The sequence below is a fragment of the Uranotaenia lowii genome, chromosome 1, assembly GCF_029784155.1.
Source record: "Uranotaenia lowii strain MFRU-FL chromosome 1, ASM2978415v1, whole genome shotgun sequence".
NCBI lineage: Eukaryota > Metazoa > Arthropoda > Insecta > Diptera > Culicidae > Uranotaenia > Uranotaenia lowii.
This window is the reverse complement of record NC_073691.1, coordinates 200271404-200285965: the sequence shown is the minus strand read 5'-3', so window position 1 is coordinate 200285965 and position 14562 is coordinate 200271404. Positions and strand designations below refer to the sequence as shown.

Here is a 14562-nt window from a genome sequence, read left to right as displayed (position 1 = left end):
GGCAAAAGTAATTTCGAAGATGTTTTGAATGAATATTTTCCAGACATCAGCATTTCAACTACCGAATATATTTTTGCAAATGAAAAACAATCTTTCCTCTGCTTTGAAACATTTCTTAGTAAAAACAATTATTCCTGCAGAATTGAAACATAGGTAGTTAGTATTTATATTATTCTTATCGGACAAGAAACTTTCTGAAGAAAGGTGGTGGATGGGATAATAGAAAAAAAAACTCGTAGAAATCCTCAAGTATGTTGGAGAACATTATATGTGCGTTGTAGAACAATGATAATTAAAGGGAAGTTCGTTAGTTGTAACAAAAAAAAAAAAGAAATTTGTGAGTAAGCTGATCGAAAATTAATCATTTTTAACCAATAGATAAACCACCCGATTACACTTAAAATATGTTTATAAAGTTTCATTCACAAGATCAAACAATGATCATTTCCAAGTCCTTATCACTTTTTAATGCATGGTTATTGTATGTAATACCTAAGAAACTTTAAGAAAATGTTTGATTTGTTGATGTTTGAATGTCTACAAAGCCAAATCTATTGACAATTTTGCTGTATTTGCTTTTCAAAGTGTCAGTATTGTTTATTAAATGTTTTCTGGAAGGTAATAGAGCTAGATTTCAGTTGGAACAAGTCCACTATAATCTCATCCTAATTATTTGAATGATGATATGACACATTTAATTACTCGTTTTTAGCACATTAATAGTAGGTACATCCATTAAATAAACTTTATCTGATATTAGAGTAATCTCACAGAAAATTATTTATAATAAATGCATCGATAGAAGTACCTCGAATCTTGGGCATTCAAACATTAAGAAATTATCTATTTTACCATTTTTTTTTTCATGGTCGACGAAGTTCAAAATTTTGATTATAAAATTAACTTAAATGCCCTGACTACAATCAGTGATAAATGTGTGCTGGAGCTGAAGAAGTTTTAATGCTCTTTGATTGTAAATTTGATAATAGTAGATCTGCAACTAACAAATTTTAGGTGTTGCGATTATTTAGTTTACGTCTCTGGATAACGGCAATAAGCGTTCCCTTCGATGGCCTCTAATGGGATCCAATCCTCGGACAGAGGCAGCCGATTTTTGCTGACTTCCACCTTGACAATGAAATAATATAAAAACATCTTAATCAAATGAAGGAATCCACATAAAACTAATCAGAATCTTACCTCGCGCAAAACGCGTACAATGTTACCGCCAACGAGTTTCTTAATCGCCACCGAACCCCACAGTCGATCACGAGCCAACTCGGCAAGCAATAGCGGGTAGTTTTTGGGTGATCCACTCAACCCGACGTGGTCCACTCCGGCAATGGCTCGCACATAGTTGATTGCAGTGATTGCATCCTTCAGCGGCATCGCCTTCTCTCCGCAACGTTCCACGTTGAGCATCAACACACCGCCGTTTTGAGAAACCGCACTGTATAGATATGTTAGTTATAAAAAACGAAATTCTTAAAGTAGGTAGGTCCTTTATATAACAGAACGAATGCTTACCTTAAGATATGGTCTGGTACAGCGGCTGTAGAACCGTTGCAAGCCATTGATGTTGGCAGTGCATTAGAAAGCAGCAAGGGAGCCTTTGCTACATTCAGAGCCACCATCATGGCCGGTTCCGAAAGACGAGAGATTTCCACCAGCATGCCCAGGCGATTCATCTCGTGGATAACGACCTATTGTAAATTGATATAAAAACATTTAAAAACCGTGAAAAGGCGAGAAAATCGGAAAGAGCCTGCTCATGTTGACGAGTTCAAGAACAAAAAGCATGCTTCTGAAAACTGCTTTCATTCCAAATAACCGACACTCTTTAGCTGATTAGGTCCGCTATTTGTTCATAGATGGCGTCGGTGAGCAAAGTCACGTGTGGAACTGCTCATTGACAATGATCATTCGACATTGCTATTAAATTGGTTTAAAATCATAGATACTATTTTTCTTAAGTGAACATATGGAAGTTTGTGTCACGGAAACAGTCTTCACGAAGGTTAATCGTATACTATACAATCAGCATCGGTTTCTCATCAAAGCGGTATGACTTACAAAAATGTAAAGTTTTTAATGGCTAAGTGGTCAATCAGTCTATACGCTTCGATCGAATACGGTTTTCTTAAACACGGTTTTATTTTTTATGAACATATACATGCTTTTATAGCACGATTGACACGATTGATTGACCGTTGATAAAATATGGCGGTCACACACAGACGCCATCTAGTAACAAACAGCGGAGGATCGAAGCTTAGATCATTACTCACCTCGCCGAAATTAGTCAACGTTGTCGGTAGATTTTCGTCGAAGAAGTCCGTCCTAATGGAAGCACTTGCCCATGGAGTGGTACAGCCGATTCCGGTCAGCGAAACGAACCGTGTGCCAAGGGAATACATCGATCGTAGCACGGCTAAACTAGAACCTAGCATATGACCCCCCTCTAGCCCGAACAGGACTGCCAGCTTTCCATCGTTATGGGCTTGCTCCATCTCGTCAGCGTTTTCAACGATCATCATATCCGAATTCTTCTTCACCATCCGTCGAGCATCATCGATTCCTTCAAGAGTTAGCTGCACTGCGTCCAGGTACTGAGCAGCGCATGGTACGGATATTGGCCACAACAGTGCGCCAACCATGCTGTTCCTCACCTCGGCATAACTTTTGCTGAAATTGACGCCCAATTGAGGCGCCCAGTAACCTTCCACAAGGGGAGATTCGGCAAGTAAACGGCGTATGAATGCTAACCGAGCCTCCAATAAGGAGGACGATCTTAGTTGTAAAGCCAAGGGTATTCCAGCTGCCAGACCAATACAAACTAGCAGAGCCGAAACAATAGCGATGATTTTACGGGATCGCCTATTGGTTGGAAGCTTCGGAGGTGGGGGTGATATATTTTCCTTCTTGTATGAATGGATACTACCGTTCTTGATCTTTTCGGGATATTTAGTAATCTCTGGGGGCAGGTCGATGTCCGCGATCTCGGTAAACACGAAGCAGTGCTGTTTGCAGCCCGACTGATGCTGATGGATTGTCCCTAGTTCCATGAAGTCGGTGTGATGGTTTGGCATCGGATTCATCTTTGCGATCCGCTGATATTCGTAACGGATCTGGGGCTGTGGTATCGATCCGATTTCCTCGGATGCAGCCTCGTTGGAGTCCGTCTTTCTGGCGATATTTGAACACCAATTTACCAAGAAAATATTCTCGAATCACGAAAGGCGTATAAACAATCGAACGTTTAATGTATCATATTTTCTTCTAATGACAGACAAACCTCAAATTGATTCCAGGATTTACGGACATGCGCATATATGCATTGTGGTAACTGTAGCATAAGGACACCCATGTGAAAAACTCCTTGTACCGAGGGGCTTTAAACAAATCAAAAAGAAAATACCATCGAGCGAGGTGCTCCGTGGATAATGTTCGATGTTTGAATAATAACCTAGCTGTCTTGCGCTCATATGTGGCTATCCACTTTGTAACGGTCGTGTGGTGACATATTAATGTAAGGGTTTGGTCAGTTGATGTATCAAATAAATATTTGTACGCGGCAGTTTTTGTTTGAAAATTTAGTATTATTTCAGCAGAATAGTCGAATTTTTGAAAGCGTCTTTTCGTTTGCAGTTAGTGCTACTACTATTGCATAAATCAAGGTGTTTATTCCGCCTTTATTTATGCAATCTAACGAGAGCTACTTGTGGTTTTCGCTATTGAAATAGTGTTTTTCTGAGTATGGAAATCACAAGAAGCTCTGCTTAGATTGCGTAAATAAAGGCGAAATACAGATGCTGTAAACGCCTTAATTTATGCAATAGCAATGCATGAATCTAGAGGTGTCCTGAAAATTCCTTATTTTTTTCGTGCATTGTCCTGAATTTTGATGAAACCATGATGCCTCTAGATATGGTGGTCTCACTTTGGCAAAAAGTAGACGAGGGTTGGATGCGGAGGAGGAGCCGAAATTTGACAGCTGGCTGTTCGGCTGGCTGCTGGCTGGCTGGGATGCCAGGTGCTCTGATTTTTTGTAAAACACGAAGTTTTGCCAATCACCAAGATATTGCTTAGACAAAGATTTCGCCTTGATTTTTGCAAATATAATTCATAGAATCGAAACAAAATCTTCCGGCTGAGCTCCGGGCTGGTAAGCAAAGCTGGAAGAAGTTGGACCTATAAACGACGGTGCCAGCTTTGTCGGTAGCGGTGAGTAACATTTATTTTGCATTACTTATGACAAATTTATGCTTATTCAACACTTTTTTCTTTCAAGAGCAATCTAGAAGCAGCAGAAAGTCATCGAATCGGATGGTAACATGGCGAGGCGTTACATTCCATCGTCCGAGAAGCGGCTGGCCCTCCTGCAGGAACATCCGATCTTCATCGAGATGAAAAAGCTGCTTCAGGAGGACCCCCGTCTGTTGCCATCGCTGCTCCAGAAGATCCAATCGAGTAATCCGGATCTGATGGGTAGCATTTGGGAAAATCAGATGAAGTTTTTGGTACTTTTGAATGATGGGACTGATCAGCTGAAATAGGAAAATAGGCGCAACGTTAGGCGCCTGAGCAGCATGACGATAAGTCCGATGAGTGGGTTGGGGAATCAGTTCGATCCACTGCAGACTGTTGATTGTCCGGAATGGATTGAGCCCCTGAAGGATTCTGCAGGTGATGCTGTCCAATTGCTAGTCATCCTCAAGTTCAGCAAAGCTCCAGCTCAGCGCTGCTCATGGGTGGTGGTGAAGGTACATTAACTGAATATGTTAATATTGAAAAAGGCTTAAGCAGTATTTACATGATGCAACAGTTATTTGAAAAAAAAATTTCGAACTATAAAATCGTTTATCATTTAATCATGAAAATTATCAATAGCAGAATTTATAGCATTCCTTTAGCAGAACCGATTTACTTATATTTTCATCCAACACTTTTCGATTGGAGGGAAACAAAATAGCTCTTTGGATACGGTAACAAGAATAAGGAACAAGCAACATCCGGTTTAGGGTTTTGGTTATTTGTTCCACCCTTTAAGATCTTTTCTATCATAACGGTCAATGAAAAGTTTTTCTTTTTCGGAACATACGGAGAGACCGAACTGTATTGTAATTTTATTATAAAAAAGTGTTTAGAATACAAATTAATTCATTGAATATACTCATATCATTGCTTTTTTCCGAAAACTCAATTTAAATATAATAAAATAAACTAAACCCCAATACGGTTTTAAATCTTTTGATCTTTCGTTTACGATTGGCTTGTGCACATACACGTTTTTTTGCCATCTGATTTTTTATCTCTAACACCTGGCATCCCTGGACCCCTTTTTTCGTAAACACTACAGCCAGCTGTCAAAACTTTTTTCAATATGGCGGAATGGCGATTTGGCATATGAGATCACCATACTAGAGCCATCATGGATGAAACCACCCGGCATCCCTGCAAGCCGTTTCAGTTTCAGCCTTGTTCCACACCGAGCAAAATGCAAAAGCTATTTGATGAAATTATTTTTTCACCGTATTCTGAATTCATTAAGTTTTTTAACATTTTTGGTTAAAGAGAACCCGCATAATCAAATATCATACACCTTATCGTCAATATTATTCTGTTCTGATTACATGAATAGTGACTATTCGAGTAATCGTTTCCAAATCTTCTTATTTTTGACTAAATTTTCCATTTTTCATGCGTCTTCGCTTAAAATGATACACAAATATTTTTGAAAGATACCAGTAATATTCCTTAAAACAAAACTCTGAATGCATCAGAGTGTGTCTTTACTGACTTCAAAACAAATAAAAATGGCGCGTGTTTTTTGTTTCGGTAGCGAAAACGACGGAATTTATTTTATTTAGAAATTCATCAGCTGAAATGTAAGTTAAAAGCAATTATGATTTCCATAAACTATTTTTTTATTGTTACAATTATTTTTTTTCAGTAATAAACAACTCTTCAATCCTGAGGTGCACCGTTTACTGTTCCGGAAGGGGAATTCGCGGTCGAAACATTCGCGGTAACAGCAGCACATAATCCAGTATCCGCCGGAAGCGTTTCAGTACCGCTGCTGGAATCCGAGGGTCCCCTCTGGTGTGGCTGGTAGAGAAATCGATGAATGGCGAAAGATGTCCAGGGGACTAATCGAAGCATTCGATACTACTACCCCGACGGCCAGTTCCCTGGATTGCATCAATGATCCGCACTCACGGCTGTCGGTCACGCGTCAGACTGTTCTACAACGACCAAAATTGTATATTGTTATGGTTGAATCAGCAAAACAGGCAGGACACCTTCCCCATTGCTGAGGTCATCCACTGTACCCAGCGGCCAGAAACGGCACAGCGAACATTGTACCAGCACCGAATTGAATCACAGAACACCACAGCGAGTAGAAATTCAAACGACGAACGTGATGAGGACAGAGACAGAAGCAAGGCAGAGAAAGAAGCCACGCGTGCGGAGCATCCCGATAAGGAACCTCTGGCAGACGATGATGGTTCACGATCGTCTGGAATCACTCATCCGTGACGCTGTGCTTGTTCTGTCTAGGAACAACCGAGGACACGGCCGTAGCACTCACAAACGGAGCAATACCTTGGAGGCTCGTGTTCGGCAGCTCACACAGTGCACCCGGCCACAAGTGCGGCAAAGTACCTCTACATGTGCTCAAAGTATGAGTCGAACATAACAACTTTGATGAATAAGCGCACCGATGAAGGTTAGTGAAAAAGTTTTATTGTTTTGTTAAAGCTTTAATTTTTTCAATCCTTCGTTCCAGCTAGCCAAAGTACAGCAGATGCAAGAAAAAATCCCCCACCCTGCCGGGCCGCATAGAATTATCGCAGCTAATTCTGCTGCCGGGCCGCAAAGTTCCCCCGCCGCGCCGGGGGAAATTATTTTTTTTCTATTGGGTTTGAAAGAAAGTCAATAGCGGTACTGGAGATGGCATCGGCACCGGATTCCCGAATTGAAAAGTGGTGGCTGCGAAGAAAAAAGTGTTAAACCGAAAGATTCGAATCTCCAGAACTGCGGAAAAGGGACCAGCTTCAATGGCACTGTAACTGCCCGGGCAGATAAACACAGGAGCAGTTTTAAACAAGTTACCTCAGGGACACATAGTGACGGTTTCATTGCACTGTTGACTCATCTTTTGGCAGTAGAGGTAAATTAGGTAAAATCAATGATATTTTTATAGTTATTTTTTTTTTTTATTTCAAGGTTGCTCCTGGTGTCTGTCGATCAGCAAAACCGATCGAACAAAGTGTTCCTACCCTCGAGAGACCTGAGTCTCCTCTCCGGGCATTGGCTTCAATCGTACAAAAATTCTCTCGGAATGACGTGGAGACCTCTTCTTAGTGATGAAATATGTAAGTTTTCAAATTTTATGCTATTTATGCGTTGCTGGAAGCTTCTTTTTCTAGTCTTAAGATGAATAAACCCATTGGGCTTAAAATCCCGGGAAAATTTTTTATCTAGTCAAAAAATAGAGATATCAAAACCAGAACTAAGTCTGATGAATCTGGATTTTTTATTTTTCATTTAAATTTGAAATCGCCAGTTCCGTAATATGATAAAGTTCTGATAAATAACGGTAATTCCGATAAGAGAACTGAAAACTGTTCTATTATCTAATCAAAATTACATGTAGTTATTTACCAGAATTTTATTATTCAATTTAATTATTTTAATAATTCTGAATTTCATTTTCAATTTTATTCATGTAGGAACGTTCCTCCTATGAAGGCTTCCTCTGTTCTTTGAGCAGATCTGAAGGTGTAATAAACAACGGTAGCTGCAGCCTACATCGTGTTGACGGTACCGTAGACCCTCTCGCTAAGCGGATTGCGATTGTTTATTGTTGATGATCCAGATAATTTAGATTGAGTGCTTTAGTCAGCTACAAATCGGCCTAAAGAATGAGAAGGATATGAGGTGAAACATTCGTTTGCACCACGGTGCACAGAACCTGAAGAGTCAACATTGAAAACAGCGACGAAACAGTCAGGTGATAAGTGCCTGTATCTTATAGTTGGCCCAAAGCTCCAAAATCATCCTTTAGCTGCCATATTTTGGTAATAGTGTTTTATATGTATATTCATGGTAATTTCAAGTGCTTATGTTTTGTTTTGTTTTCTCTAGGTAGAACATTTTGTGAGCAGCGAATGTGGCGACATACGAACAATTGTCTACGATGTTGGACATGCAAATTTTCCAGTGCAAGAATTCAAAATAAGAAATGGTACATGGGAATTAATCTGGATTCCTCTTTTTTTTTACAATGGAAGGAGCAGTTGGCTACCGACATCGCTGATAATTCGCAATTGAAGATACGTCGTTGACAGTGCCATTTCGATGAGCACTCTGCTCCGGAAGCGGAAGCTGCAACGCTGAAGGGCGAGGAATCCCTGGTGGCTTTTTGAATGCAGTAAATTGGAGGTGGATGCGGTAGACTTTAATAAAACCTAGTTCGAAGGAGATATTGTAAACAATTATCAATTGTCTTATATTGATGAATAATAAAATATATGTAAAAATATAACGGGAATCGTCTACTCATTTTGCATTTTATCATAAAAAGATCCTTTAAAGATACACTGTAGCGTCGAAATATTGGCGAAGAACGATTAATTGAAGATTACAAGTATCGTTATTTTTTTATGAGAAAACCATTAAGAAAAGATTCCACGAATGATACAACTCGCTCGGAGTGAGTAGAAAAAAGCAAAAAAATTGAATGGTTACTCTACTTAACGACCCGTTCATTGTATCGTAAAGTGCGTCCAAACGATTCCATTTCATGAAAAAATGATAAGCCTTATCTTACATTAATAATCCAAAACTATAGAAGTAATCTTTTGGGTGTCTTGGGAAGAAGATAATGGGAATAGTCATAGTATAATACTGATTCATGCGGGAATCTATTTTGTGAAAAAAGGAAAGTGCTAAAACGTAGAGTATATAATTGACGAACTTTGAGGGAAAAGTCATATTGTTAATATTTGAACATGATTTCATCGTAATTGATATACCTGATTTTTATCAGGGAAAATCAGCTGATCATCAAGAAATATCTATCAACCGAACATCGAGAATTTCGATTGTATATACCACACCTGATGCATCGCACAAAAAATAATTAAATATTTAAATGGCATAAGATTTAGTTCAGTGTCAGTGTTCAAGTGTTCCTAGCCAGCTTTTTTTTAAAGTTATTATTTTAATGCGTGGTTCAAAAGTTTGTATTAAAGCGATTTATCTAATTGATTTAATATGGATTTCGATTATAGTTAAAGCAAAGATAGTTACATTTTTTTCCTTGAAATTTAGAAAATTTGGAGCTTTAAAAAGCTCGAACCCTTTGATTTCCTAAATTTCAAAATTCTTTTATTTTTTTTTTAATTTTATATAATGATTCATCAATTTCAAAACGCCTACTTTTTCAAATTTTTATGCGAATATCTGAAGTCTGAAACATTATTTTATTCCGTAAGCGAACCATAGTTTGCATAAAAGCGCTCGATTTGCAAATCTGGTAGCCCTGCTTGGCAGCGCACGCAATCAAATTTTTCCGAACGAAATGTTTCGCAGTTTGTGTTTAGCCGTGAATGAAGCGAGTCGCGATTATCGACCCACTCCTGCCCGTTCGTTAAAACATTGTTTTAGAAAAAAAAATCCGCGTCTCATTAGTGTAATTGTTGTAAAACAACAGCTTAATATTGTTTTCCAAATTATTCATCTTCTGGTGTTAATTGATTGCATAAATTTGTAGCATACCTGGGGAAGAAATTGTTTTTGTCCATTACAAGTGCTATATTTGAGTGTTCTATTGATTCCATGGATGCAATTCATGGTTGAAAATTTCATGTTTTCTGAAGGAAGCAGCTCCGCAAATCCGCGATAAATCCACTGGGAAAAAGTAATTCCTACATGGGTGTTTAATTTGCCTATTAGTGGTATCTTTTCTGTATTTTTAATCCAGTGCTCATATCTGTATTCGCTTTTATAGCTGGGCGAAGAAGAGAAAGATTATAATTTATTTTTTTGTGCAAGTTTCCAAGGCGTTTGGTCTGTGTGGCACCATCCGGAAAAGAAGGTCAAATTGTGTGTGTTGTGTTCCCCGTTTTCTAGCACGGCATCAGCGCGGTTCCAGCAGATTTGAGCGGGTGTGACACCAATTCCCCTTTGAAGCCAGCCTGAGCTCGACAACCGACATAGGATAGAAAAGCTTGTAAGATCGACAGAAGTTGACGACGACGAAGCCTCGGGAAGTTGCAAATAAGAGAAGCAAGGGAACTCGGCCCCTCCAATAAGATTCACCTAGCAATCGTTGATTGTGTCTGGAAATCGTGTAAATTGTTTATCGGAACCGGAATTCCGCCTCCGATTGATTCGTACCTAAATTTAAAAAAAAAAGTTAGCTTGAGGGAAAAAAGGGCGGTGTCTAATCGTAGACGAGTGTGTGCTATCTGTCTCTGGGGATATTCAAATCGACTCGATCCATCTCAAACCAAGCTCATCCGGATTGCTGTAATCGACGGCGACAACGTCATAAAGAAACTAAGCGGCCACACAGCACCGAAAAAATGGCTTCCAACGTTCTCAGGAGAGGTGTGCCCAAAAGTCTGTCCGCGGAGGAACGCGCTGAGATGAGGGAAAAATTTGAAGAAGTAAGTGCCATCATACTTCATACGTCTAACTAAAGTATCGAACTCTGTTTTTATAAGAAAGTTTTTCGAATGAACCATCATTTAAAAATTACATTTAATAAGTTTATTTTTTGAAACGCGCTTGACTAAAAATGAAGTCAACCAATAGTAAGCGAAAAACTAGTTTTCAGATAATTTAGAACGATAAATCAAAAAACTAGAAATCAAAATTTAATAGACTACTCTAGATAGTTTTACAACCTTTTAGAACAAACTCTGGCAATCTAATGTAAGAAAACATTGTAGAGTAAGCATTCCAGATTTCCAAAGGAAAAAAATTGAAAAAGCTATTATTGAAAACAGCCTGATTCGATCCAAGTTTATTCACATCATTTGCAAAATTAGGGGGAAAAAATAGTTTAAGTTACCCGATAGCTTATATATTCGAAATTAGTTTATTAAATTTATTTTGTGGTAAATATTACTTAATGCAATTTTGAATGAAATAGCAAAATTCTAGACACAAGTGCGCTAAATTCTAAGGGCAAATTTTACTTACCATTTACAATTATCGTATGCACTTCCTCGTTGTTTCAATTTGCAGATGTCGAGTGTGTTGCTAAAAAAATATACAAAATTAATTCTAATGCCACGGGAAGCAATGATCAAACAACTTTGTCCGTTTATACTACCAACTCTCACACACGGTTTCACAGCCATCATCGAAACCATCATCTTTCCACGGTTGCCATTCCCTATCCCGAAGTCTTCTAATCCAGTCGAACCCAAACATATCCGACCGATCAGTATGCTTCCTGCATTATCAAAAACTTTAGAGAAGATTCTTCTCGACCAAATAACTGAACATCTGAACAGGGAACCTGAAGTGCTTGCACCAAATCAATCAGGATACCGTAAGAGATATAGAACCACAACAGGTCTATCAAGAGTGACTCACGATATCTACAATAACGAGGAGGCTTCCTCAAAATTTTGATCCATCATATTAGGACGGCCCGTCTTTTAAGGTTTGTTCAAAGCCCTAGGAAGGCCCCGTGTTTCTAGGTTTACCCAAAGCTAGGGACAATCCCCTAGCCCATACATAATTTTAGTTCGAACGCGAAGCATGAGGAGGCTTCCTCGAAATTTTGATCCATAATTTTAGGACGGTTCCGTTTTTCTAGATTTATTTAAAGCCCTAGGAAGGCCCCGTGTTTATAGGTTTACCCAAAGCTAGGGACAATCGCCGGTCCAAAACGCGAAGCGTAATGACCATACATCATTTTAGTTCGAAATTTGATCCTGTCCGCATACCACATACATGACAAAAGTAAATGTATTTTTATGCCAAACGACCTGTTGCTACAGCCCTGAGAGGGTGAAATTAGGGGGAACATTAAACCCATTTATGACAGAATACAGATTGACAGATTTTTGATAGGTAGACGGTTGAAGAAGAAAGAAAAGAAGTAAAATAAAAGAAAGAGGAAAAAGGAGGGATTTAGGAAAAACGTGCTGAAGCTTGTTAGATCGCAGGAGTGAAAATTGATTTGCGCCGTTTTAAATTAAAGTTTTTCGTGTCGAGTTCGCTCTATAGTTTTGCTTCGAACAGATTGCTCGTTTACGCAACCATCGATCACCTTTATTGGATAATCGTAAGTCGCTATTAGAACAGGGAAATCATTAAATGAAAAATCACTAATTTACGCGTGTTCTATCTAGGTGCAATCTAGTTCTGTAAGCCCTCTCACCCGTCTGGCGGGAGATAGTTGCATTATATTCAAGCAAGCACAGATTCCTCAACCGTAAGTAACCAGATTAGATCTGAAAACAACAAGATATAGAATTTGTTAACTCAACAGGAAACTAAGGCCGATAGCGGGAAAGATCCCAGGCAAGCTCATTCAATCGAAGAGTCAAAGACTTATTCGTAAGTTAGTTGCTAAATTTATATTTTCTCTTAACTTGATAAAAATAACACTATGAATAAATTTCCAGTTGAGTCTCGTTGGAAAAACGGACTACAAAAACCTTCACGACCGTTATGCCAAATGACTTTATGCCAATCGGTATACAATCTATCTAAATATACATCTGGTTCCATCAAAATTTGAATGATATGGTAACTTAGGTTAATGAAGATCTGGCCTACATTTAGCACTGGAGCAGGCAGTATTCTCTTCATCGCAATCTGAAAAGACTCAAGCTATCATCTTCTCCAAGACTGGTTCACTAATCACGAGCGATGATATAGTTTTCCAACTGAGTTGGAATAGCAAGGTGAACGAGGTATACCTAGGTCTCCAAGTACCTGACCCTCCGCACTTTCACAGGCTTTAAGGCAGTTTTTCCTATAGCGACACGTATTAGGCTAGTACAAGCAGTAATCATTCCGATTTACTCATATTGCGACATAGTTTACTGTCCTGGTCTGTCATCTCAGTAAAAGAGTAAACAACTTCGCAGTTATAAACCGGCAGTACGATTTGTATACGGTCTAAGTCGCAGAGACAGTACTACAAATCTAATAAACAGCATCCTGGGCCAAGATCTACCAGAGAGCGATCATAAGTTGTTAAATGCGCTACTTGTACTGCGTGGACGCCCTGATTACCTGGAAATTGAAATGCAAAGAACACGGAGTGATCGATCCAAATTTTTCGTTGTACCTCAACAAACCACAACATCAAGGAAAAATATTAGTTTAACTTTTCTCTGTTACAAAAAATTTTTTAAAAAATATTTCTTTCTCCAGAAATTGTGGGCATTAACAACAAACAATCTGACATAGATAAACTAAACTAACTTCCAATTACTCACTGAAAATACTGTACTGTTTGTTAACACACGAATTCGAGTACGTAGGCTAGACATGAAAAGTTTGTTTTTGTTTCACATATTTTGGCTACAAAAAAAGTCGTTCAAATCTGCCTTTTCGTTGAAGGTGGCTGATATTTAAGAGAAAGCAGATTTTTTTTTTAAATTTTCATTACACCCTGAAAGTTTTGCACCTTTTAGCCATGTAACATCAGCCATTTAAGAATTTCATCTTCAAAATGGTTATATTAAAATGGTCAGAAAGGGTATCTAAATTGTTGTATCTGAAGCGGATATTCAAAATTCTGCAATGAAAGTCTTTTGATAAAAACGACAGCCAGTAAAAATGGAGTCTCAAAAAGTAATTTATATTGCAGGAAAACAGCAAATGCATGTGAGCACATACTTAGGCAGAAACTGGGGCGTATCTGGGCACCCATGGTGGATAACCAACATTCATACATTTCGATAGTCTGAAATAGTTTGACAAAAAACCTAGAAACGCGCCTTTTACTGTCAATGCGGATGAATATTTCCGTAGGCTTCAGTTGCTCCTTTTTCACAAGTTTTCAGTATCGAACTCGGAGTGCAACTTCTGACGGAATAAGTGCCTATCGAGGAAAACGTTTTTGTAATATGAACTACCTTATTAACAGTACCTTTTTTTAATTTTAGAAATACGAAGCACGCGTACTGTCGCTTGTACTTTGAATTTTCATATTTAACTTTTCACTATGATGATTTTTTTCGATCCAATTTTCTGCGTATATCAACTATTACACTGTTGGTCACAAAATTGTGGATGGAAAAGATATTGATCCCATGAATCGTCTAAAATTCCATATAAATCTTATTTTTCAACAATCACTCTGCAAAATTTCAATAATAGCAGTAGTTTGGATGTAAAAAAGTCCAGTATTTCCGATTTTCGTAGAATTACTGTATCTTAGGCCAGACAACCTTAAGGAAGCTCAATTTTTTTTTTTTAAATAATGTGTAAAAGTTATGGGAGTTCGTAGTCGAGGTGACAGTGCGCTTGGTTCCCATTTCTATACTATTATGAACGGTACTGTACATATAGTATTTA

General features: G+C 38.5%; 2 protein-coding genes and 1 long non-coding RNA gene across 8 annotated transcripts in view; 2 read left to right on the top strand and 1 right to left on the bottom strand.

The window, feature by feature from the left end:
- Positions 1-51: 51 nt before the first annotated feature.
- Positions 52-3310, bottom strand: LOC129743729 (dipeptidase 2-like). Its single transcript, XM_055735857.1, has 4 exons — positions 2289-3310; positions 1528-1703; positions 1201-1450; positions 52-1128 (listed from the first exon to the last, which is right to left on the bottom strand). Exons 1-4 carry the CDS (start codon positions 3096-3098, stop codon positions 1033-1035), a joined length of 1332 nt encoding a protein of 443 aa, XP_055591832.1. The 5' UTR covers positions 3099-3310; the 3' UTR covers positions 52-1032.
- Positions 3311-5587: 2277 nt separating this feature from the next.
- On the top strand, positions 5588-8922 carry LOC129739645 (uncharacterized). Of its 3 annotated transcripts, none has more exons than XR_008735927.1 (5): positions 5588-5888; positions 5954-7174; positions 7231-7379; positions 7737-8084; positions 8152-8922. It is a non-coding gene; the product is annotated as an uncharacterized LOC129739645 (long non-coding RNA). The 3 variants fall into 3 exon arrangements; XR_008735926.1 differs by having other exon boundaries at positions 5588-6730; positions 6791-7174; XR_008735925.1 differs by having other exon boundaries at positions 5588-7174.
- Positions 8923-9611: 689 nt separating this feature from the next.
- LOC129743678 (plastin-1-like) overlaps positions 9612-14562 on the top strand; it is a 102779-nt gene continuing 97828 nt past the window's right edge. The window contains exons 1-2 of one of the 4 annotated variants that reach the window (XM_055735784.1): positions 9612-9928; positions 10141-10679. In XM_055735784.1, the coding sequence (XP_055591759.1) occupies positions 10596-10679 (84 nt within the window). In that variant the 5' untranslated portion in view covers positions 9612-9928; positions 10141-10595. Of the gene's footprint in view, positions 9929-10018; positions 10680-14562 lie in introns of all 4 variants that reach the window. The other 3 variants (XM_055735768.1, XM_055735793.1, XM_055735776.1) reach the window with 3 other exon arrangements.

Coding starts and splice junctions, on each gene's coding strand:
- LOC129743729 (XM_055735857.1), bottom strand. CDS start 3,098: ATGAATCCGATGCCAAACCATCACACCGACTTCATGGAACTAGGGACA. Junction 1,451..1,527: donor GTACCAGACCATATCTTAAG/GTAAGCATTCGT, acceptor ATATCTATACAG/TGCGGTTTCTCAAAACGGCG. Junction 1,129..1,200: donor TTGTACGCGTTTTGCGCGAG/GTAAGATTCTGA, acceptor TTCATTGTCAAG/GTGGAAGTCAGCAAAAATCG.